Source organism: Lynx rufus, unplaced genomic scaffold (assembly GCF_022079265.1).
Source record: "Lynx rufus isolate CCGP_SWC_20201006 ecotype Redwood Valley unplaced genomic scaffold, mLynRuf1.p SCAF_57, whole genome shotgun sequence".
Taxonomy (NCBI): domain Eukaryota; kingdom Metazoa; phylum Chordata; class Mammalia; order Carnivora; family Felidae; genus Lynx; species Lynx rufus.
This window is the reverse complement of record NW_025814875.1, coordinates 414812-438655: the sequence shown is the minus strand read 5'-3', so window position 1 is coordinate 438655 and position 23844 is coordinate 414812. Positions and strand designations below refer to the sequence as shown.

The following is a 23844-nucleotide window of genomic DNA, read 5'->3' as shown; positions in this document are numbered from 1 at the left end:
CGTAACATTGTAAGTGTGACAATACCCCCCTAAACTGATCTACAGGTCAACATAATCCCCATCAGACCCCAGCTGACGTTTTTGCAGAAATTAACAAGCTGGTCTAAAGTTTATATGAAAATTCAAAAGACCCAGAATGTCCAAAACAATGTTGGGTAAGAACAAAGTTGGATTGATTTCAAAACATACCACACACCTACAGTAATTAGAACAATGCCGTGCTGGCATAAGAATAAACACATTAGATACATGGGGCAGAGTGAAAGCTCCAGAACCCAACCTCACAGTCATTTGGTTTTCACAAGGGTGCCAAGGCCACTCATGGGGCAAAGAATAGTCTTTGCAACAAATCATTCTGGGACAACCGAACATCCACACGCAAAAGAATGAGATCGGACCACGTCATACACACAGAAACTTAACTCAAAACATATCAAAGGCTTAAATGTAAGAGCTAAAACTTCAAAACTGTTAAAAGAAAATATAAGTCTATGCGGCCTCGAGTTAGGCACAGCGTTCTGAGATATGATGTCAAGGGTACAGGCAAAAGAGGAAAACAGGTGAGTTGCACTCCATCAAAATTAAGCCTTTTGCGCTTCAAAGGACCTCACAAAAAGCAAAAAGATAACGCACAGTGTGGGAGAAAATATTGGCAAATTATGTATCTGATAAGGGAATTACACATAGAATATACAAAGAACATCGACAACTCGGTGATAAAATGACAAATCACTTGATGAAAACAAAGCAGAGGATTTCGACGGACATTTCTGCAAGGAAGACGCACAAATGGACCTCGGGCACGTTAACTGGTGCTCCTCCAGGTCAGCCATCAGGAAGCGCAAACCCAAACCCCCGAGACACCACGCCACCCCCGGGGACGGCCGTAATCAAAACGGCAGGTAATAACAAGTGTCGCGAGGACGTGAGGAGTCAGAGCCCTCACACACGGCTGCAGGGAACAGTCTGGTAGGTCCTCAAAGGTTACACGATGACCCAGCGATTCCCTCCCTGCGCGGAGACCCAAGAGAAAGGAAAACATGGCCAGATAAAAACTTATACATAGGCGCGCACGGCAGCATCGTTCACGAACGCCCGGAAGGGAAACCACACCCAGATGTCATCCAGTGGGCAAGCAGGTGAGCAGAATGAGGCGCGTCCGCGCTCTGGAACCCATGGCCACTCGAGGAAGGAGCGCCGGCCCACGGCACAATGTGGCCGAACCGTGGAAACATGCTCGGTGGACAAGCCATTCACGGCGGATGAGAAGTCACACGAGTTCACGGAAGCGAAATGCCCAGAAGAAGAAATCGATAGAGACAAAAAGGAGGTTCGTGGTCTCCTGGGGTCGGGGGCTGGAGGGGAAAGGGAACTGCTGACAGGCTTAACCCCTGCTAACAGGGTTTCTTGGGGGAGGACAGGAATGTCCTAACAGTGACTGTGGTGACGGCCGCACTGAAGACCGTTGAATTTTACAGCTTAAACAGGTGAATTGTATGACAGATGAATTCTGCCTCCATAAAGCTGTTACGTTCAAAGAAAGAGCAAAGCCTCAGTGACCTGAGAGACAGTATCAAATGGTCTGGCACACATTTAATCGGAGCCCCTGAGAAGAGAAAGAGAATGGGGCCCAAAAAATTGGAAAACATAATGTCTAATTTTCCCCCAAATTTGGGGAAAACACCAGCCTACAAATTATAGGCAAAATCTAGAAATCATACGTGTCGACTGAGCCTAATCTGCATTAAATGAAGTAAACGCACACTTAAATCCATCACAGTGAAGCTGCTGAAAATCAGACCCTGTTTTAAATTTTTTTTATTAACGTTTATTTATTCTTGAGAGACAGGCAGAGCACGAGTGGGGGAGGGGCAGAGAGAGAGGGAGACACAGAATCCGAAGCAGGCGCCAGGCTCCGAGCCGGCAGCACAGAGCCCGACGCGGGGCTGGAACCCGCGAACCCTGAGATCGTGACCTGAGCCGAAGTCGGACGCTCGACCGACTGAGCCACCCAGGTGCCCCCCACTTCTTTTTATTAACGTTCATTTATTTTTGAGAGACAGAAAATCAGACAACGTTTGAAAAGCAACCAAGGCGGGTGGAGGGGAAGTGTGCCACCTAACAGGACACCAAGGTGGACACGACGACTGACTTTCCATGAGGACAAAGGGGCCTGAAAGACGATGGAACCCTATGCGCTCAAGTGCTACAGTAAGTGGTCACCCTGGCACTCTTCCCCGTACATTGGCTTTCAAAACAAAGATGAAGTGCTGACATTTCATCTGAATGGCAGGTGGGAGGGCTTCCCACCCCCTGCCCCCGCACGTGTGTGCAGATCCTCTCACGCCCTCCGACTGGGGTTGTGTCCTCAGAGACGGCTGGCCTTAAACGACGGGCTTCCATCAAATACAACGTAGTGGCAGTGACGCTCTGGTCTCCAGGGCTAAATCCTAAAAGGTGATATGGTTTCGCCTGGCTCTCGGGACACAGCATTTTGGGTCCCTGACCCACCACATCAGAGGTCTGGCTGCCTTGAAGCCACCAGGAAGGAGGCCACGTGAAGGCCCCACGTAGAAATACAGGGGGATAATGGGGAGCCCAGCTTCCAAATCCCAGATCCCGAGCCTTTCCACCCCAGGCAGCTGCCGGATGCACAAGTAGAACAGACTTTGGGATGACCCCAGCTCAGCCGCCCGCTGGCAGGTCAAGACGTCAAGTAGCCTACAGAGAGTCCACTGGCAAAACTAAGGTGTCTGGCCAGCAGCCAGGGTGGTAAGTGGAGAACTGCCCCCCCAAAATATCCACATCTTAATCTCTGGAACCTGCGAACATTACCCTTTACTACCCCACCCCACCCCACCCCACCCCTAACCGAAAAAGGACTTTTGCTTATGTGGTTAAGTTAACGGTCTGAAGACAGGGAGAGGGACCAGTCCCTGCAATCCCACGTAACGCTTACAAGAGGCGGACGGGGGCCCTCACGGGAGGGGAGAGCGACCACAGAGACAGGGATGGGAGTGGTGCGGCCACTGGTCCGGGGCGAATGCCGGAAATGGGACAGAGGGACGGACTCTCCCCGAGGGCCTTGCTGACGCCTGGAGAGCCCAGGGAGAGCATGGCCTCCAGAACCGCGGAAGAATAAGTACCTGCTGTCTTAGGCCACCAGGTTTGCGGTGATGCGTCACAGTGGCCACGGGAAACTAATACAGCTGTAAGGGAGCTCAAAAGCTCCAGTACTGGATGAGGGCCACCTGGCTGACACCTTGACTGCCGCCTCAAGAGACCCTGAGCCAGAATTACTCAGCTAAGGTGCCCGTAGATTATTGACCCATGAGAAATAATCAACGATCGTTACCGGTTTGAGGCACCACACTTTTGAGTGATTTTTTTTTTGTTTATTTTTTTTAACGTTGATTTATTTTTGAGACAGAGAGAGACAGAGCATGAATGGGGGAGGGGCAGAGAGAGAAGGAGACACAGAATCGGAAGGAGGCTCCAGGCTCCCAGCCATCAGCCCACAGCCCGACGCGGGGCTCGAACTCACGGACCGCGAGATCGTGACCTGAGCTGAAGTCGGACGCTCAACCGACTGAGCCACCCAGGTGCCCCTTGAGTGATTTCTTAAGGCACAGGATAATTAGGACACTTTCACTGCAAGAAATACTACAGGAATTTTCTGATTCCTGACAGGATTGCATCAGAAGGAAACATGAATCTACAGAAAGGAATGCAGATCACTGGAAATGCCAACTATATCAGGAACAGGTAAGGATGTTCCTTCTTACTCAGCGTGATATTGGAGGTGCTAGCCAGTGCCATAAGGCAAGAAGAATTTAGGGGCGCCTGGGTGGCGCAGTTGGTTAAGTGTCCAACTTCAGCCAGGTCACGATCTCGCGGTCCGTGGGTTTGAGCCCCGCATCAGGCTCTGGGCTGATGGCTCAGAGCCTGGAGCCTGTTTCCGATTCTGTGTCTCCCTCTCTCTCTGCCCCTCCCCTGTTCATGCTCTGTCTCTCTCTGTCCCAAAAATAAATAAACGTTGAAAAAAAAAATTTAAAGGCAAAATGACTGGGAACAAAGAAGTAGATGTATCCTTATTGATAGATAATAAAACTGTGCAAATATGAAAGCTTGGGGGGGGGTCTCCAAAAAAAGTTACTAGAACTAATAAAAGACTTTATTAAGATCACAGGATACAAGGTCGGTCATTTAAAAAATCAGTTGTATTACTATATACCAAACAACAAATGTTAGAAAATTAAGTGCAAAATACATTTACGTAGCATCAAAACCCATACAATTCCTAGAAACAAATTTAAGAAAAGACGTGTAAGGCGTCTGCGATGACAACTATAAATCACAGATGAGAGAAATCAAATATCTCAATAAATGAAAATACGACTATGTTCGTGGACCAGAAGATTCTCCCTGACTTGAAATATAGAGTCTGTTCATTCCCAGTCAAGATTCCAACAGTCTCTTTTGTAGAAACTGACAAGATGATTCTAAATGCTGCACGGAAACACAAAGGAGTGAGTGTATCAGTCACTCGTTGTTGCGTAACAAGTGTCCCACGATGCAGTTGCTGTGGGTTGGGACTCCAGGTGGGGCTTAGCTGGTGCCTGTGGCTCAGAGTCTCCCACGGGGCCGCAAACCGTCAGCCAGGCCGCATTCCACCTGCAGCCGCAACCCGGGGAGGACCTGCCTCCAAGCTTACTCGTGTGGCTGCCGGTGGTTGTTGGACTGAATTCTCCAGAAGTGAATTGTTGGACTGAATTTCTCTGGCTGTTGGCTGGAGGTCTCCCTCGGCCCTTGCCCCATGGGCCTCTCACTTGGAGCCGGCAGGAAAGTGAGGGACAGCAATCAAAGAATAAGTAAGAATAAGAATAAGAATAAATAAACATTAAAAAAAATTTTAAGTATCTTTCTGACCTTGGTGTAGGCAGATTTCTTAGAGAGGACACGTGTCAGTAACCATTAAAGAAAAAAGCAGATAAATTGGATTTTATCAAATAAAAGATGTTTGTTCATCAAGACACGAGTAAGAAAGTGAAGATAATTTACACACTGGAAGAAAATATTTGCAATATATATATATATTTTTAAAGGTTTTATGTATTTATTTTTTTAATGTTAATTTATTTTTTTATTTTTTTTTAACTTTTTTTTTTAATTTATTTTTGAGACAGGGAGAGACCGAGCATGAACAGGGGAGGGTCAGGGAGAGGGAGACACAGAATCTGAAACAGGCTCCAGGCTCTGAGCTGTCAGCACAGAGCCCGACGCGGGGCTTGAACTCACGGACCGCGAGATCGTGACCTGAGCCAAAGTCGGCTGCTTAACCGACTGAGCCACCCAGGCGCCCCAATGTTAATTTATTTTTGAGAGAGAGATAGAGCATGAGCAGGGGAGAGGCAGAGAAAGAGGGAGATACAGAATCCGAAGCAGGCTCCAGGCTCTGAGCTGTTAGCACAAAGCGTGATGCGGGGCTCAAACTCATGAGCTGTGAAATCATGACCTGAGCCAAAGTCAGACGCTGAACCTACTGAGCCACCCAGATGCCCCTTGACTAATTCTATTTTAATGATTAAGTCCATTCTGTTAAATAAATGCACATGGGAAATATCCCACCTATGGCTCCAATTCAGATCCTGGAGCCTCCATTTGTCTGGTTAGATTGTTGGTCTGAAGGCTTTCGAGATTCTCTGCAGAAGAAGAAAATGGTCCTGCTTCCTTCTTAGCATTTAGTGTCGATCCTTCTTCCCTAATTCGGAAAAATCTGACGCCTTGCAGAAATGATTGATTCAGTGTATGGCCCCAGAAGATCAAGAAGCTAAATTGAGAATTGCAGGGTCATTTCTAAAGGAAAAGGAATATCTCATTATGGGTTTAGAGAAATCCACACTCTCCTCTGGACATCCTGAAAATTAATGCCACTTTTTAGACCCCTCTGGCTTTGTTTTTTTTTTTTTTCTTATTTAATGTTTATATTTATTTTTGAGAGAGACAGAGCATGAGTGGGGCAGGGGCAGAGAGAGAGAGAGAGAGAGAGAGAGCGAGAGAGACAGAATCCGAAGCAGGCTCCAGGCTCTGAGCTGTCAGCACAGAGCCTGATGCGGGGCTCGAACCCACAGACCAGGAGATTATGACCTGAGCCAAAGTCAGACGCTCAACTGACTGAGCCACCCAGGTGCCCCTGCAATACATATATTTAATGGGGGACAGATGTCCAGAATGTATGAGGAATCTCTACAAACAATAACAAAATGACTAAGAACCCAGTTACAAAATGGGCTAAAGGCTTGAATAGACACTTCACAAAAGAATATAAGAAATGGCCAGTAAGCACCTGAAGATACAGACAACATCGTTATCAGGGAAATTAAAATTGAAGCCACCATGAGATCCCACCATTCACCCACTGGAATGGCTAAAGTTAAAAAGAATAACAATACCAGCACTGACGAGGATGCGGGGCTCCCCAAAATGCTAGTGAGGACAGTACAACCATGTGGGAGAACTTCTGGTGACTTCTTCAAACGCATTGATGCAGCAATGGTAACCCCAGGGATTTATCCAAGAAAGTGAAATATGCACGTATGCAAAAAACCTCACACAAGAATATTCATCAAGTCCCCAAACTGGAAGCGACCCAAAGGCCCTCAACAGAAGACCGGATAATGGGATCGTGGGCCAGCCTCACAGCAGCATCCATCAGCGGCACACGGGGACGAGCTGCTAAAACACTTAACACGGACGTAACGAGTGAAGGAAGCCAGACGTTACCAGGTATCGCTGCGCGATCCCCATTACAAGGTGTTCAGGAACAGCCGCAACAGTGTCTGTCAAAACGGGCTGCTTACACAAGAGGGGGCGAGGGTTGCCTCTAAGGGAGCAAAGAAGGCTCCGGGCTGATGAAACGTCTGTATTTCTACAGCGTTGTTGATTACAGAAGTGCGTGCTTTTTGTCAAAAGTCACCACATTCCACTCATCTTTGTACATTGCACCGTACGAAAAATGTGTTTCCATTGATAAAAAACAAAACACACAACTATTAGATTCCGCAAGAATCTAGTCGTAGGCTTCCTGCGGCTAGGGTCCAAGCCAGGTCCTACGTGTCCTTCACGTGGTCACGACCTTGTTTCCGAAGCACCTTCCCAGATCTTAGGTGTCCCCCACAAGTGCCCCTGCAAGGAGGCGGTGCTGCTGGGAGGAGGGACTAGAGCCAGGACCCAGGGTGACGTGGAGCTTTCTCCCAGCACTGTCTCCCTAGACGAAGCCATGTCTTTGCAGAGACAAAGAGGTAAGTAGTGAGTTCCTCATCCCTGTAGGTATTCAAGCGGAGGGTAGGTCGATCATATGTGAATGTTGTGACAGAGTGGGTTAGTGACCTAAAAAACCCCACTGGCCTGAGAGTGTCATTCAGGGGCTTGCCTGGGGACAGAGTGAGTCAGCTTTGGGCCCAGCGTCCTGACTCCAGGCCAGCTTAGGCTGTATGGTCCCCAGGCAACAACTGGGCATCCCCTGCAAGGAACCAGGGCTGGCCTGGGCTGACCTGCATCCTGAGGGCGTCCTGATCTGTATTTGGATGTCTGGGACCAGGGACTGTGACATCCGAGATGTGCCCTGCCCTTTGTCTGGGCACTCCTGACACTGGCACCTTGCCTTCCTCTGGCACTTATACTCCCAAGTTCTCTGCCCTGTGCCCACTGGCCTTTCAGAGTCTCAAACATGATGAGTTCCTTCCTACCCCAGGGCCTTTGCACGTGTTGTGCCCTTTTCCTAGAAAGCTCTTCCCCTAATCACCTACTCATCTATTAGGTCTCAGCTTAAATGTTGCTTCCCCTAAAGAAGCCTTCCTCAATCCCCAAGACTAGGGTGGGACATCTGTTACATTCTGTCCATTATTTAAAAAAAAAAAAATTTACCGACATTCTAAAGATTAAAAAAAACATTTTTTAAAAATCTTTATTGATTGATTGATTGATTTTTATTTTTTTTAATTTAATGTTTATATTTATTTTTGAGAGAGACAGAGCGTGAGCAGGGGAGGGGCAGAGAGAGAGAGAGGGAGACACAGAATCCGAAGCAGGCTCCAGGCTCCGAGCCATCAGCACAGAGCCCGACGTGGGGCTCGAACTAACGAACCGTGAGATCACGACCTGAGCCAAAGTTGGAAGCTTCACCGACTGAGCCACCCAAGTGCCCCTAAAGAAAGTTGCAATTTGGTGGCATTGATCACACTCCATCCTTCTTTTTCTTAATTCCTTCGTGGCACCGGTCACACCCGATTTAATAGGTTACCATACACTTAATGTTCACTGTCAGTCTTCCCTGAAAGTATGCGGACTCCTTAGGTCAGAAGCTTGCCTTGTTTTCCATATTTTCCAGTGCTTAGCGCAGTGCTGGGCAGATTCAACAATAAATAATTCTGAATAAACGGGTGTATATTTATGAAAACAGAGAAAGACAATAAAGATACCCCAGTATAAAAAACGAACTGCCACAGCTGAGTTTCAGACGATGGGGAAGTGGGGAGGAGGCTGGCAAGAACCAGAAGGCCCTGGACATTCCATTTTCTTGCCAGAGCATTGACACTCTTGCTCCTCCCAGGCTTGCATACCCCCGAGATGGGGAGCTTCCCCCTTGTCGCCCTTGGAAAGCTGAGGGAGCAGCTTCCCCCTGGGCTCCCAGCAGCTGCTAAACTTGCTCCACGTCCCTGGCCCCGAGGGGCCTCCTCTCTGCACCCGGTCTTTGGGTGGGCGGCGCTGGGAGAGGCAGCTGCGAGCCCAGGGGAAGGGTGGTCCCTTCACCACCCTTCGCTGGGCCGGACTCCACCCTCCAGGCTCCAGTCTCCTGCCTCCAGGCCCCCCTTCCGGCTTCATCTCCCCAAAAACTAGGCTCTCCTCTGCCGCTGCTGCTCCTATGCCCCCAGGGGCTCCTTGTTTCTTCCTCTGGCCCTGGCCGCCCCCAGTCTGGCCACACCGGCCTGTCCAGACCTAGAAGTTAGCCTGGTCCCTGCCTGACCGGTCTGATGGCACCTGTAACCCCTCCACACCCACACCTTCAGTCCTTATGGTGCCCTTGCCTGCCACCCAGGGAATCCACAACCTTCCAAACCTAGAAGGAAGCACCCCTCTCTCTGGTTCCTGTGAAGGCCTCCTCCAAGCTGGGGGAGAATCGAACAGGGGCTCTGGACCTACGCAGCGGTGCCCCTGATGGATGGCATGGCCCGCCGCCACAGCCTCGAAGGGCACAGGCCAGCCCCGGCTGCAGCTCCGCGGGTCCCACCTGTCTGGCCCTGGCCTGGCTCCTTCCCTCCAGACACTGCCCATGCCGCTCAGCTCCACGGGGGTCAGGCCGCTGGGCAGACTTCCTCTGTGTCCCAGTTCCTGCCTCCCCCTCGACCTCCAGCCTCCCCTCTGCAACCCTGGGAAGATATGTCTGTCTCTGGCTGTTGGAGGAATGCAGGCCCGCCATCTTCAGGGCGGTGGCCACAAGCCAAGACAGAAGACGGGCAGGTCTTGGTGGAGGCCTTTGGTGCTGGGCCTGCAGGGCAGAGATCAGACACGAGTTTTGCAGCAGCCGTAGCCACTTTAGACTTTAGAACAGAGTTCTCTCCTCTCAGCTGCACGAGGCTGACAGAGCAGGAATGTCTTCCCCGGTTGACAGATGGGGAAACTGAGGCTCAGGGAGGCCATCTTGCCCGGGGTCAGAGTAGGTCCGGAGCAGAGCTGGATGGGAACCCCAGGCACGAGCCCAGCACGGCCCAGCGCTGCTCGGAGAGTTCCCGGCCTTGCCAGGATGCTTACCATGCCCAGGAGGCTGGCCTGCTTCTGAAAGCGGGTGCCATCTACCCCAGCTAACAGCGAATCGTCTCCTGCAAGGTCAGTGGGGGTCAGTGTCCTGTCTTCCCTTGCACAGAGGGTGATGGTGAGGCTCAGAGAAGATCAGTAGCTAACCCAAAGCCCCCAAGCAGGAGAGCAGAGGGGCTGGCCCTCCAGCTCTGGGTCTCCAGCCCCCTTTTCCCCGACGGGCACTCTGCCCCATTTGACGGCCTCCCTTTCGCGGTGTCTGCAAAGTGGGCTCAGCCTGTGCGGGCCCTGGTGCTCAGCCCCTCCAGAGCGGCCAGGCCTGAGCCAGGCACAGGACCCCTCTGCCACCGTCGTCACCTCAAAATACCCTAGGGTCCTGACCCCCACCTTGACCCTTCACTCACGGGGACAGGGAACCCTCAAGAAACTGTAGAGATAGTTTCTTCCGGCCACGGGCTGAGGTTTTGGGGCCTGTGAGTGCTTTGCCCCCAGGAAGGAGTGGACGTGGCAGGGCCACCGGTGTCCAGAGCAGTCCAGAAACTGCCCCTGGGTGAGGGAGTCCTGGCCGGCTTTCCTCAAGGGGTCTAGTGACCCTCCCTGTGTGGCGCATGTCCAGGGAGGGGCTGGACCCCATGCCCTCGAGGCCCTGCAGGCAAGGAGCCCCTGCTTCTGGAGACCCAGCCCCCGGCCCTTGGAGGGACCTCTGTGCCTGAGGCCCGTTGGCGTTCATTCCTCCCCCTCTCATGCCCCCTCTGCATCGGAACAGTGGCCTCCGTGGCCTCAGAGCTGGCGATTACCCTGGCCTTCTTCCGGTTCGCCCTCCAGGCCCTGGACCTCCCCCATCCCGGAATCTCCAGACTCCTGTCACAGGCTGCCCAGTGCCATGTCGTCCCTCTGCCTGCAGGTCTGGCCTCTCCTTTCCCAGTGTCCTGCCCTCTTGGTCACACGTGACCCGGAGCCAGTGCCCCCGGCTAGAAGCATCTCTCCCTACCCCTTGGCCAGCACCCCTTCTGGGCACAGAGCACGGATGTCTGGACTCTGGGGGGTGTCTGCCGTTCCCCTGCCCCCGGGCCGGGTCCCCTCTTCACAGGAGCCCCTGCTCCGTGGATGGTCAGTGCCTGGGCCAGAGCAGACACCGTGTCTGACTGATTGAACCTGCTTCCTCCGACTCACAAGTTGGTAGAACATGCACAGTGGAAGGACTTTGGGGAAGCTGCGGCCCAGAGAGGAGCAGGGCCCTGCCAAGGCCACACAGCCAGCGACTGCTGAGCCCTCTGGCTCTCCCTTCCTTGTCCATTATCAACTCCACAGGCCAGAGGGCCCCTGTGTTCTTGTGGACCGAGTGACCCTCCCCCCATCCAACAGCAGCCTCTCGCCCAAGCCCCTGAGGGGCAACTCACTTTTCGGTTGAGCCCCCGTTGGCCACACAGGGGAGCGGACACAATAGCAGCTCCCACGACTCACGTCCCAGCCCAGTGCTCCTTCCAGACGTCAACCAGACCCTTCCCTCCATTTCCCAGATGAGGAAACTGAGGCTCGGAGAGCAGAGCCGCTTGCCCAGGTCCATGAGGCAGAGCCCCGACCCCAGACACGGGCCTGACGGCCGGCTCACCTGGTTGCTGAGCTTTCCCGGGGGGCCCGGCCCGCCTGTGGGGCATCTCCACTGTCCGGCACGCTGGGGTCCTCGGGGGCAGCCGCGTCCGGCTTCAGAGCTGCGTGGCATCAGCTGCGGGCACCTGCGTGGGAGCCCAGTGTCCCCCTGGGCGAGGGCTGGCCTTGAGTGGGCAGTGGGGGCGGGCTCGGGCGGGAGGCGCGTGCATCGGCCCAACCAGGCCCTTTCCTCTCTCTTTTTAGAAGCTCAAACTGCTCCTCAGTGGTGACGTTGCTTGCTCAGGAGAAAACTTTCCTTTTCTTGGAGGTTTTGTTTCACTGGAGATTAGGGGAGAGAACATCCTCCTGGCCGTATGGGCCACACCAGAGCACAAGAGCTCAGCACCTGAGTGCACCGGGCCCACCCGCGAGGCCATCCCAAGCACCCACGGCCTGCGACCTCACCCTCTGCCTGCAGACACAGCCCCAGGAGGGGCTCTCACCTCCGGCCACCTGTCCAGCCCTGGGAGGGGCAGCTCCTGCCCGCAAGGAGCCCCATCTGGGGGGAAGAGAGACATTCCCAACCCTGACAACTGTCCTGTCCTGCAAGCATCTGCACCGAAGCAGACACGACCGTGACCGTGCAGGGACGCTGCCCCCTCAGTTAAAGCATAGAAGGGTGTCAACGGGGGTGTGCAGGCAGCCATGAATAGATGCACGTGGGTCAGCGAGGATAGAGGGCTTTGTCCGAATACCAGACCCCCCCCTCCCACCCCTCCGCACTTTGACTGTGTATTGCTCTCTGAAGGCGGCCGGGACAGAGCACCACAGAACGGGGGGCTCAACACACAGAGGTTTATCGCCTCACAGTCTGGAAACCAGAAGTGTGCGGTCTGGGCACGAGCACCCCGGGCTCCCTCCCGGGCTCTAGGCGAGCGTCTTTCTCCTCTTCCAGCTGCTGGGGGGGCTCTTCTGAATGACAGGAATTCAAGATAGCCACGCTTTGGGTTTCGGGGAGGAAGACTTTATTAATTATCGGGGAAGGGAATATAAGGAAGTAAAGAATTAGAATAAACGTAAAGAGGGAGAGAGTTCAGAGAACAGAGAAGGGTCCGTACGTCAGGTCAGGTACTCAGAACATTCAGCCTCCCGGCTGGGGGAGCCCTGCGGTGAACGGTCCTGTTGGGGTCCTGACTGAGGGTCCTGGGCAAAGCGTCCTCCCCTCGGGTGAGGCTTCCGACTATTCCTGCCAGGTCAACATACGCACCGCCTGTGTGTGATCTGTGGTTAGTCACGGAGTTCGTCTAAGTGCAGACCCCAGCCAGCTGGTTTTCTGTTTCTTTGTCTCTCTTATCGCATCGCAATCTTAGCGGCCTGGAATCTGTGTACTCCTCCTGGAATCTGTGTACTCCGATCCATGCCAGGGGCGCATCCCCGTCCAGCTCAAGGAGGAACTCAGGCACATTAATCCCTCTTGATGTCAGGAACAGAAGGGCCCGTTCTGACCCTGAGGTCAGATACAGAGCACAAGCCAACTAAGCCCCCCGTGGGTGTGCACGTGCAGTTCTGGGCAGGAATGCACAAGCCACACCGAGATTTTACACGGAACCGGTGGCTAGCTGCCCTTGATGGCCTGGCTCGTGCGTGTCCCACCCCCATCTCTGCTGTGCCCACGTCCCTCCTTGTCTCCTTTTACAAGGGTAGCAGTCATTAGGCCAGGGGCCACCTAATCCCAGATGGTGTCATCTTAATTAACCACATCGGCAGAGACCCTACCTCCAAGTAAGGTCACGTTCCGAGGCTCCGGTGGGCGTGAGTTCTGGGGACTGATTCAACCCAGCGGTAACTATATACAGGAGGTGTTGGTGGAGGTTCCTGTGAGGTGTCCCCGGAGGGGTCAGAGGGTTCAGCTGGGCCGCCGGGAATGCCGTCTGCACTGGTGGTGGCAGGTGGCTGAGTGCAGCTGAGAAGGAGTCTGGCTGTCTCCAGGGACATTCGGGCCTCAGCCTCAGGCCTTGGGGGGCTGCCTCCAGTGCTGCTGAAGGTATGCAGGACAGGAGGCCTGAATCTTCCCCCACGCCCGCTCCCCTGTGACCTTGGGTGAAGGCCTGAGACCGGCCGCCTGGACACGGAAGGTGACGGGGGCCTGCGTTCCTGGGTGGGGGTGCCAGCAAGACTGTGCCTGGCGTGACCTGGGAGCCCCCAGCCAAGGGGCAACGGGGTCAGAGAAGAAAGCTGTCGAATCCTTGGCTAAGACGAAGGCCTGGAAGGGTTTGGAAGGCCGTGTGAGCAGGCCTGGCAGGTGCGTCCCCCTCCTCCTCCCTCAGGTCCTTAGGGGTCCTAGGAAGGGGTGCGGGGAGGGGCCTGGGCAGCCCTCTCCTCAGAGCAGGCAGTGGACCGGGGGCCCGACTGGGGAGGGGGCAGAGTTGGGGGCTGGCAAGAGACGCTGCTGGTGCCCCACGGGGTGTCAGGACCACAGGCACATGCCATGCAGGGGATCGGTGCCGGGCTCGGCGCTGAAGGGAGGGGTGGGGAGCAGCCCAGGCTGGTTTAGCTGAATGGACAGTCAGCCTGTGCCACTGGGAAGGGCAGCGGTGATGGTATGCTGGTTATTCTGCTCTGCCCCTCAGAGTCCCTGAGCTGTGTTGTGTGCGTGTCACTGGGGTTGAGTTAGGCCGACCCCGGGGGACACAGGGTGGAGGGAGTGGCTGGGGGCTGGCTCCTGTACGTGGCCCCCAGCAGCCCAGGGTAGGGCTGCCCTGCCCTGATCCGTGGCCACAGGCCAAGTCTGGCTCTCTGCTGCCCCCTGTCCCCTGGGGTCCCATCACCTGCCCTCACCTCTCTGACCCACCCCTCACGAAAGTCTCCAGGTGCCCTTTGAGCGGCTGTATCTTACTTGCCTGATGTAGTGGGACACGTAAAACATACGAAGGGGGCAGATTGTCGAGTGGGGACAGGGTTTCCTTTAGGGGCGGTGTGGAATGTTCTGGAAGTAGATAGAGGCAGTGGTTGCACAACATTGTGAATGCACTAAACGCCGCTGGATTGTGCAGTTCAAAATGGCTCACTTTATGGGACCCTCACCTCGATGAAAGGTGCAGAGGGCTCGCGGTGAACAGTACCCCCCTCCCCCGCCCCTCCCCCCTTCCCCTCTGTCTCTTGCCTCAGGGTGCAGGTGTTCTGGACGCGGACAAGGTGGAGCACACGGCGTGCACACCGGCACCTTGCTTCCTGCACTTGACAATACTCTCTGGAGGGCTCTTTTCGGACGAATGGCGTCTGCACTGAGCCCCAGGACAAGTTCCCGCAAGCAGAGCTGCTGGGGTTTGACTTGCAGTTAAACACAACAGTTTTCGTGACACAGACCCATTGGACATTCTGCCACTAGGAGGAACTGGGGCAAAGGTTTTAAAACATTTTCACCAAGTTACAGAGAGAGAAATGTGAGTTTGTGGCCAGGGAAGCTGTGCATTCGGCACCAGCTGGAGGGCCCGCCTCGCAACGGGCACCTGGGGCGCAGGGTGGGGTGGGGAGGGCTTGCAGGACGGGGTCTCCAGGATGCTGCGGGCCCAGTGCGGGAAGACGGGGCTGCGGATGGGGTGGGTATTCTCGGTTGGAGTGTGGGAGGGAAGTCCCTGAGGTCACAGGCCACGTGTGTGTGTCCGCATTTGTCTGCAGCTTTCTAGGGAGAGGACTCCCAGCCCTTAGTAGACCCCGAGACTACCGGACAGTGAGCCCCAAGCTTTACACAGATCCGGCTTCAGCTTGTGATCTTCGGTTCAGGGGCTGGGCAACCTTGGGAAGGGACCGCACCCCCCAGCCCTGCCGCGGTGGGTGGGCTCGCAATCGCGACTCCACTCTGTGAGAGTCGTGGGTGAGGAGAGAACCACAAGTTTGGGAAGGGGCCCAGCACGGAGCCCGTTGTGCCAATAGCCTGGTCTCTGCGTCCTTAGTTCCCCGAGGAGGACGATGTCCCCGCCCCGCCCCCGCCCCAGTGGCAAAGGTTCCCAGATGCTGCTGACCTGGAACAGGAGGTGAGAAGGGGCACACAGAGCCCCTCCTCCTCCCCAGAGATTAGAGGCAGCCGGGCTTGGGGAAGGGGAGGGGAGGGGAGGGGGCGGGGCCAAGGGGATGGGGGTGTCAGTGCTGCTGGGGTGGGGGTTTTCGGGAATGGAAGTGGGGCTTCGGGAATGCGGGGCGGGGGCAGGGTTGCGGGGGGGGGGGGGAAGGGAGGAAGGGGCGGGGTTGGGGTGGGTCAGGGTTGTGAGAGGGAGGAGTCCTGGAAGGGACCCTGGGGCACGCACTGCGTGGGGAGGGGGGGGGGGTGGAGACCCTCCCTCAGCAGAGGTGGACGAGTGCACCTGAGTGAGCCTTCCTGAGCACAGAGGGGTCTCCGCCCCGCGCAGGCCCCGTTATGGCTGAAGTCTGAGGGCGCGTTGCTCCTCTGCCAGACCCACCGCAACACCTCCCTTGTCAGAATAAAATCACGGTCTTTTCCCTGGGCCAGCAGGCCCGCTGTGATCTGGCCCCCACCATCTGCCATCACCTCCTACAAGCGCTTTGCCCCACCAGCCACACGGGCCTCCTGGCTGTTCCCGCTGCCCTAGGGCCTGTGCACGGCGTTCCCGTGGCCGGGAACACACCGTCCCATACACCAGGGGGCTGTTTCACCTCCCTCAGCCTTGCTCTGGGGTCACCTTCCCAGGAGGCCTTCCCCAACCACTCCAGCTGGAAAGGCAGGCCCACCCAGCGCTCCCCACCCCCTTTCTGTGCTCCTACCATCACCTAATTCTGGGATACTGTGGTTTTTATCATTTACCTGTCCACTAGGATGCACATTCCCAGAAGGCAGAGATTTCTTTTTTCCCTCTCTACCATGGTACTCACAAACGGTGCCTGGCGGACAACAGGTGCTCAGTAAATATTTGGCAAAGGAGTGACCTGTGCCCCGTGAGTGTAAATGTGGATAGCTGTGGCCCCTGGCCACGGGGCATAATAAAGAGCTCCTTTTGGAGATAGCTCCTGGGTGTCTCCCCCTAGAAAGGGGCAGAGCCATGACTCAGCCTGAAGGCGGCTGTTTGATGATTACAGGAAACAAAACAAAAGGTGATTTGGAACACCAAGAAACAACTTGCAGAGGTAAACCTGGGGCAAGCATGAATTGGCAACATTGTAGAGAACAGCTAGTCCCTGATCCTCCCCGGGGGCTCCAGGGGTGCAGCCCGTCTGTGGGGGCTCCAGGGGTGCAGCCCGTGTGTGGGGTAAGCTGTCCCGGCGATGAAGGCCAGTTTCCCAGGCCATCCCAGAGCACTGTCACAGCGTGCACACCTCTGGCATCTGGCAGCCTTAAATACTCTCGCTTACCCCGACCCGCTTTCAAAATTTAGAAATTGCCTCTGGTTTCATCGTAAGCCAGTGAAGATCTGTGAAGTCAGAAAGCCAAGGACTCACCTTGACACACACGTTTCCCAGGGCATGTTAAAATTAATATAAGACTTGCAAAACATGTTTGTAGCCACCTGTGATATCTGCTCATGGGACACTTTTGGGATCTGCTACGGAAAAGGCTGGGGAAATTGGTTCCATCTTCAGTGAGGATTGTAATTGTTTTTCATTTTAACAACGCCAACATCAAGGAATGCCTGCCGGGAAGATTCCAGTGGGTAAGTGGGAGTGGGGTGCTTGGGACCCCCGTGTTACACTGGGGCCTTTCGGGTTCCGTGCACGTGGCTGGACTGCAAGGTGGAGGCATAATAAGCGTGTTTTTAAAGGCGCGGAAGCAGATGATCGAGCCAAAACTCAGAACACAGTGACCGAGCATTGCCAGGAGGCTGGAGGGAGCTAAGTGTTATGAGCTAAGTCACCGTGTGTAGTTTACTGCTGGAAAACCAAGACCTCGGGAGATAAACCTGTGGAACTTTATCAAGAAAGAGGTGTTGCGAGCAGAAATGGTTAAAAATAGATGAATGAAACCCACGCAGGCCTCCAGGGCTCGGTCAGCATCCGCTCCCCGCTCCCCTGGGCTACTTTTCTGTTACCAGGCGTGTGTATTACTAGGGCATGGTTTTTGTTTTCTGTTTTTCATTTCCAAATGCTGATCCCTGGGTGGAAGGCTCTGGGCCCAAGTCCAAGCAAAGCGTCAGCAAGTCAGGAGAACTAGAGTGGGGGGTCCAGCGGCTCCCACCGCCCATTTTCCAAGAACACGTCCACCCCGGCAGGATGTTCCGTCAGCCTCCCTGCTGTGCCCTGGACAGCCCAGCGTCCCGAAGCCCAGCGTCAGGGCCCTGTGCACCTAAGGGCTCTGTGGCCAGGGCTGCGTCAGTGTCCCAGGGGTCCCTCTCCGCACTGGACAGGTGGGGTCCGGGGCTCAGAGCGGGCTTTCCTCCAGCTCTGGACAGAGCCCAGGGCTCCCGAGGTTCCGACTCCTCTCCCAGGGCCTCGGCTCTCAGGACTCACCCCCAGGGCAGAGCTTTCCTGAAGCAGGGAGGCAAGAGCGAGGTGTGTTGGGGTTCCGACCAGGGGCACAGGGCTGCCAAGAGGAAGCCCTTTGAGGAAGGAAGTTGGGACGGATGGGAAGGAAGTGGGTGAAGCCAGAGGCCCGCACGGCCTCTGTGCAGGAGGAGACACCTCCTTCCCTCACCGGCAAGGCCCAGACGGAGGGCCGCACAGCCTGTGTCCTCCAGGGCCGGGCGGCCCAGGGCAGAGGCCGGACACCGGTGTGGGATTGGCTACGCGATCCGGGACGAGCCAGCCCCACCCGAGTCTGTTTCTTCATCTATAAAAGGGGGACTCTTGGTTGCCGGGGGCAGAAGCCCCAACTGAAGCCAGCCGGCGATAAAAGGACAACAAAATGTTGCACTCCAGGGCAGGGCTGACAGGGCACGAGGCAGGCTGAGGGGGGCAGCCTGGGCCTCACGCCTCCCAGCCGGTTGTCTGTCCCTGACGCCTCGTCTCTGGCTCTGCACCGGCTCCCTCGTGTGGACACATAGGGCCCCGGAAGGAGCCGGCGGTGTGCTCCCGCCCGGGGCCTCTCAGCAGAAAGGTTCCAAGTGCGAGCACGGGGCCTGTCTGGATGTCACACGGGGTGTGACAAAGAGCTGTTTTCTTGTGCAACGGTGGGCGGCTCACTGCCTTGTATTCGCTTTCGTGCCTCATTCCCCACCCCACCCCCGAGCTGTGCCCTAGGAATACAGAACTAACAAAGTCTTACAGCAGAAGCTTTGCCTTGGGGTCTGTTTCCTGGAGAACCTGGGAGGATGAGATAGCTGCTCATAAGCTGTGTGACCTTGGATACTTGCTTAATCTGTCTGCGCTTCAATTCTCTCATCTGAAAAATGGAGTCATGGGTTACACTGACTTACGGAGTCATAGGAACTCCTATCTCATGGGTTACACTGAGTTAAACATGCAGAAGGCACCGGGAGCTGGGGAAGCTTTCTTTTTTTATTTCTATGTTTTTAAGTTTGTTTTTATTTATTTTGAGAGAGAACAAGAGTGAGCAGGGGCGGGGCAGAGAGAGAGAGAGAGAGAGAGAGAGAGAGAAGGAGAGAGAGAGAATCCCAAGTAGGCTCCACACTGACAGCACAGAGCCCAATGTGGGGCTTGAACTCACAATCCTTCAGATCATGACCTGAGCGGAAGTCAAGAGTCTGACGCTTAACCGACTGAGCCATCCAAGTGCCCATGCCTCTAATTTTACAATTGAGGAAACTCAGGCCCAGAGAAAGGAAGTAACCTGGCCAACTCGAGGCAACGGGCAGAGACAAGGAGTATATTGGGGGAGGAGGCACACAGGTCCCATCCCCAGCCTAGCACAGAGCCCTCTGGAACAGACCCCCCCCCCCCAACATCAGGGAGCCAGGGGGCCGGGCCTGGGGACCCTGTGGCTTTTGCCTGGGTCGGTTGTGTCTGTGGCCTCTCCAGGGGATGGCCGGGAACAGGGAGCATGGGCACCCCCGCCAAGGCCTCAGAGTCCTGGTGAGTGGCCCAGACAGCCAGGAGCCAGGGCTGAGGCAGCGGTAGGCCAGCACCGGTCACCATGGGGGCTGAGCATCTAGGCGTGGAGTTTGCTCTCTGCCCAAACCCTGTGTCCTACTTAATGGCAAACCTCTAAGACCAGGCAGTGGGGTGAAACAGAGGAGTGTCTTTAGCAGAGTCAGGCTGGGGTCCCCTCAGGTTCTAGCTGACCCTTTCCTATGCCAGGCCTGCTCCTTGATGTCCGGGTGGCACTAGCTGGGACCAAATGACATGCCCAGGTAAGCTCACACTCAGATGTGAGTGCCAGCAGCCTGGCCTCCTAAAACAGGAGAGGGGAGCAGGGTTACACTGGGGCCCCTCGTGCCCAGAACATCCATATCCAAGGCTGATGTGTGTCAGGACGGCCCCATCATCGTACGGATGGGGACACTTTGGGAGGATGCGACATGCCAGCGTCACAGCCGGCCAAACAGACCCGGGTGTCCAACCCAGGCCGGGGTATGCAGAGCGGATGTGACCGAACTCAAGGGCTTTATCCCCCAGCAATACACAACCCGAGGGTGTGTTGCAAGCAAAGAACTTTGTATTGCTTGTTCCAAGTGAGGAGACAGGGAGATCGCTCTCAAAGCACCGGCTCCCCGTGGGGTCAGCGCAGGAAGCTCTCACCGGGGGGCTGGGGGCAGGAGCAGGGAGCTTGAGTAAGCAGGTCGACTGTGGACACACGTCGGTGTGCATGCACACGGTGGGTACCCTGTAGGTCCGAAAAATGGTAGAAAACTCCACCCACAGCAGGGACACTTCAGGTTGTAATGAGCTAAAGGTTACGTCCACCCGGGGGGCTGTTGTGCCGGCCCTTAGCTCGTGCTCACGCTGGGGGCCTGGCCCCGGCCTGGAGCTGTTGTTCTGCAAAACCAAACCCACTCCTCCCTTGCCTCTGTCACTTCCCTTCCCCGCTTCGCCTGCTGGCTTTCAGCCCTCTGGTTCCAGTGACTTCCAGACGCGCCTCAGCTGGCACCCAGGGCTCCGCGAACGGTGGGTGGGGGCTCAGAGGAGGCCCGCGGACCCAGGGGATGGGTCTTCCCTTCTCGAGCTCCAGGCGCCTGTGGAGCTCAGCACAGGGCACAGTCGCAGTGGAATGAATGCTGCCCAGGCGTCTAAAAACCTTTTTTTTCTTTTTCCAACTGAGAATCTGATTGCCTCAATAGACTGGTCGGACTTCAAGAACTTCACTCTTTACAGAGGCCGTCCTGGGGGGGCAGGACTGAGACAGACCTTGAACCCCCAGCCCTCAACACGGCGGAGTGGAGCCCCAGGGGGAGACAGCCCCCATCCTAGCCTACTGGGGCCTCTGGAGCCACCTTCAGTCAGCCCTTTCTGAGGACCTGCATTACCGAGGAGGCCCATCACCCCTGGGACCGTCTCAGCATTCGGAATCGAGTCCTCTCGGGCTTTGCCACGGTTTGGAAAGAGCATTCGCTCCACAGGGCCGTGGGGGCCTGAAGAGTTGAGGTAAAGTTGCAGAAAGTGGGGAGAGCCCAGGTAGAGAGCCTGTCTCCCTCACTCCAGGCTTCCCACACTCACCTCCTCTGGGAAGCCTTCCCGGATGCCCCTGTATTCTCCCAACTTTCCTGGCATCTTCCATGGAGACTTCCTCCCTGCCCCCTCTGCTCGTCTGGGGCCCGCTCTTCCTGGTGGCCCTGAGGCCTGACCACACACAGTGCAGGGATGAGGAACACTGGTCTGCTTCTGTGGGGTTCCGGCCCCGCTGGGAAGGGAGCCTTGGACGTCAGGAACAGCGGACAAAGGACCAATGTGTAAATCAAGCTGCTGTTTTCCAGGCTCTACGCTAAAGCATGTTACGCACATTCTCCAATTTAACCCTCGTGTAACCTTCTAAAACTGCCATGATTATCATTATGTTATAGATGAGGACACTAAGACACACAGACGTTAAGCTGCTGAGGTCACACGGGCAGCACATGCCAGAGCCCTACTTTGAGCCCCAAAGGGTCACCTGTCAGAGCCATCATCCACGTGTGTGGCTCAGGGGTGGAGGCAGGTGAGGGGTGGCTTCCTGGAGAAGGGGGGGGCATGCGGGCGGGGACAGGAGGGTGGGTGTGGACTGACCCCTAGTTCCCGCGTTTGAGGGTGTGATTGCAGGCTAAGGGTTTGGGGTAGAATTATGGCCCCCCAAATGTCCATGTCCTGACCCAACCTGTGAATACGTTAACTCCCACGTCAAAAGGGACTTGGCCAATTTGGTCAAGTTAAGGATCTCAAGATCATCCCGGATTATCCGGGTGGTCCCATGTGGTCCCAAGGGTCCTTATAGGAGGGAGGCAGGAGGGTCCGAGTGAGGGGAGATGTGACAAGAGACAAAAGTCAGAGAGAGAGAGCGGAAGCCGTCACACCACCGATGGAGGAGAGGCCACGCGCCGAGGAACCCAAGTGGCTTCCAGGGAAGCTGGGAAAGGCAAGGAAAGGGGTTTCCTCTGGAGCCTCCAGGCGGAACGCAGCCCGGCCAACGCCTTGACTTTCGCCCCACAGGGCCCGCTCTGGACTGCTGGCCTCCAGCGCTGGGAGAGAACACGTGTGTGTTCCAACGGCAGCGGCTGGAGCAGACACGGGGCTTGGGACAGCACCGCCCTTCAGAAAGCCAGATTCAGTCCTACCTTCCGTCTTCCGGGCCCTGTGATGGGTCTCGGGGACACAGTGGCCAGGGGGACACCGCCCCGGGCCCGCTGAGCTAGGGGCCCCTCGAGCCGAGCAGGTTATCAGTAAGTGGCAGCCGACAGAGCCCGCTCCCAGGCTGCACGCAGGGCCTCTGTTTATCGGAAAGAGGCTTATCTGGACGGTGGGGCCGGGCTCTGCAGGGGCGAGGCGGTGCCCACTGCTGCCCACACGCCCCGCGGGGGGGTCCTCACCGCGCCGAGCGGGGGTCTCCACGGGCCTGTGGGGAGGCATGAGGGGTCAGCACCGGCGCCGACACCCAAGTGCCCGAACACTGCCCAGCACGTCCGCGGCTACACTGGCCCCGAACTGGAAACGACCCGCAGGCCATCTGCAGGGCGGTTCGGGGGCCGCCTTCTCGCTCGGTGGGGCACTAGAATGGCCCCGAAAACATCTGCTAGTTCTCATCAGGCTCACACGGAGCCAGAGAGCACCTCTTGCACGACCCCGCTCATGCAGTGTTCACAAGGAGGAAACACCAATCTGCGTGTTGGACGTCAGGTGGGGCTGCCCGGCCGGGCATGACTGGGGGCGCTGGGCTTCGGGAGAACTGGTGACAGTCCGCTGAGTGGTGTACTCACGGACAGTGTCTTTTCTGAGTGCGCGTTATATTGCGGTAAGAAGTTCATTTTTATTTTATTTTATTTTTTGTTTAATTTTGTTTTTTAAATATGGTCATTTTTAAAAAACATTTATTTATTTTTGAGAGAGAGAGAGAGAGAGAAGGAGACAGAGGATCTGAAGCAGGCTCTGTGCTATGAGCACAGAGCCTGATGTGGGGCTCGAACTCACAAACTGTGAGATCATGACCTGAGTTGACATCAAGTGTTGGCCGCTTAACTGACTGAGCCACCCAGGTGCCCCAGAAGTTCATTTTTATTTTTATTTTTTGAATTTTAATTTTATTTTTTATTTTATTTTTTTAATTTACATCCAAATTAGCATATAGTGCAACAATGATTACAGGAGTAGATTCCTTAACGCCCCTTCCCCATTTAGCCCATCCCCCCTCCCACACCCTCTCCAGGAACCCTCAAGTTTGTTCTCCATATTTAATGAGTCTCTTATGTTTTGTCCCCTTCCCTGTTTTTATATTATTTTTGTTTCCCTTCCCTTATGTTCATCTGTTTTGTCTCATAAAGTCCTCATATGAGTGAAGTCATATGATGTTTGTCTTTCTCTGACTAATTTCACTTGGCATAATACCCTCCAGTTCCATCCGTGTAGTTGCAAATGGCAAGATTTCATTCTTTTTGATTGCCAAGTAATACTCCATGGTGTGTATATATATATATATATATATATATATATATATATACACACCACATCTTCTTTATCCATTCATCCCTAGATGGACATCTGGGCTCTTTCCATACTTTGGCTATTGTCAATAGTGCTGCTATAAACATGGGGGTGCATGTGTCCCTTCGAAACAGCACACCTGTATCCCATGGATAAATGCCTAGTAGTGCGACTGCTGGGTCATAGGGTAGTTCTATTTTTAGTTTTTGGAGGAACCTCCATACTGTTTTCCAGAGTGGCTGCACCAACTTGCATTCCCACCAACAATGCAAAAGGAATCCTTTTTCTCCGCACCCTCGCCAACATCTGTTGTTGCCTGAGTTGTTCATGTGAGCCATTCTGACAAGTGTGAGGTGGTATCTCAGTGTGGTTTTGATTTGTATTTCCCTGACGATGAGTGATGTGGAGCATTTTTTCATGAGTCAGTTGGCC

General features: G+C 55.0%; 1 protein-coding gene across 1 annotated transcript; it reads right to left on the bottom strand.

The window, feature by feature from the left end:
* Positions 1–19974: 19974 nt before the first annotated feature.
* LOC124527865 (collagen alpha-2(I) chain-like) lies at positions 19975–22344 on the bottom strand. Its single transcript, XM_047101129.1, has 3 exons — positions 22053–22344; positions 20962–21158; positions 19975–20131 (listed from the first exon to the last, which is right to left on the bottom strand). The coding sequence occupies exons 1-3, from the start codon at positions 22342–22344 to the stop codon at positions 20027–20029; spliced, it is 594 nt and encodes a 197-aa protein (XP_046957085.1). The 3' UTR covers positions 19975–20026.
* Positions 22345–23844: the final 1500 nt, after the last annotated feature.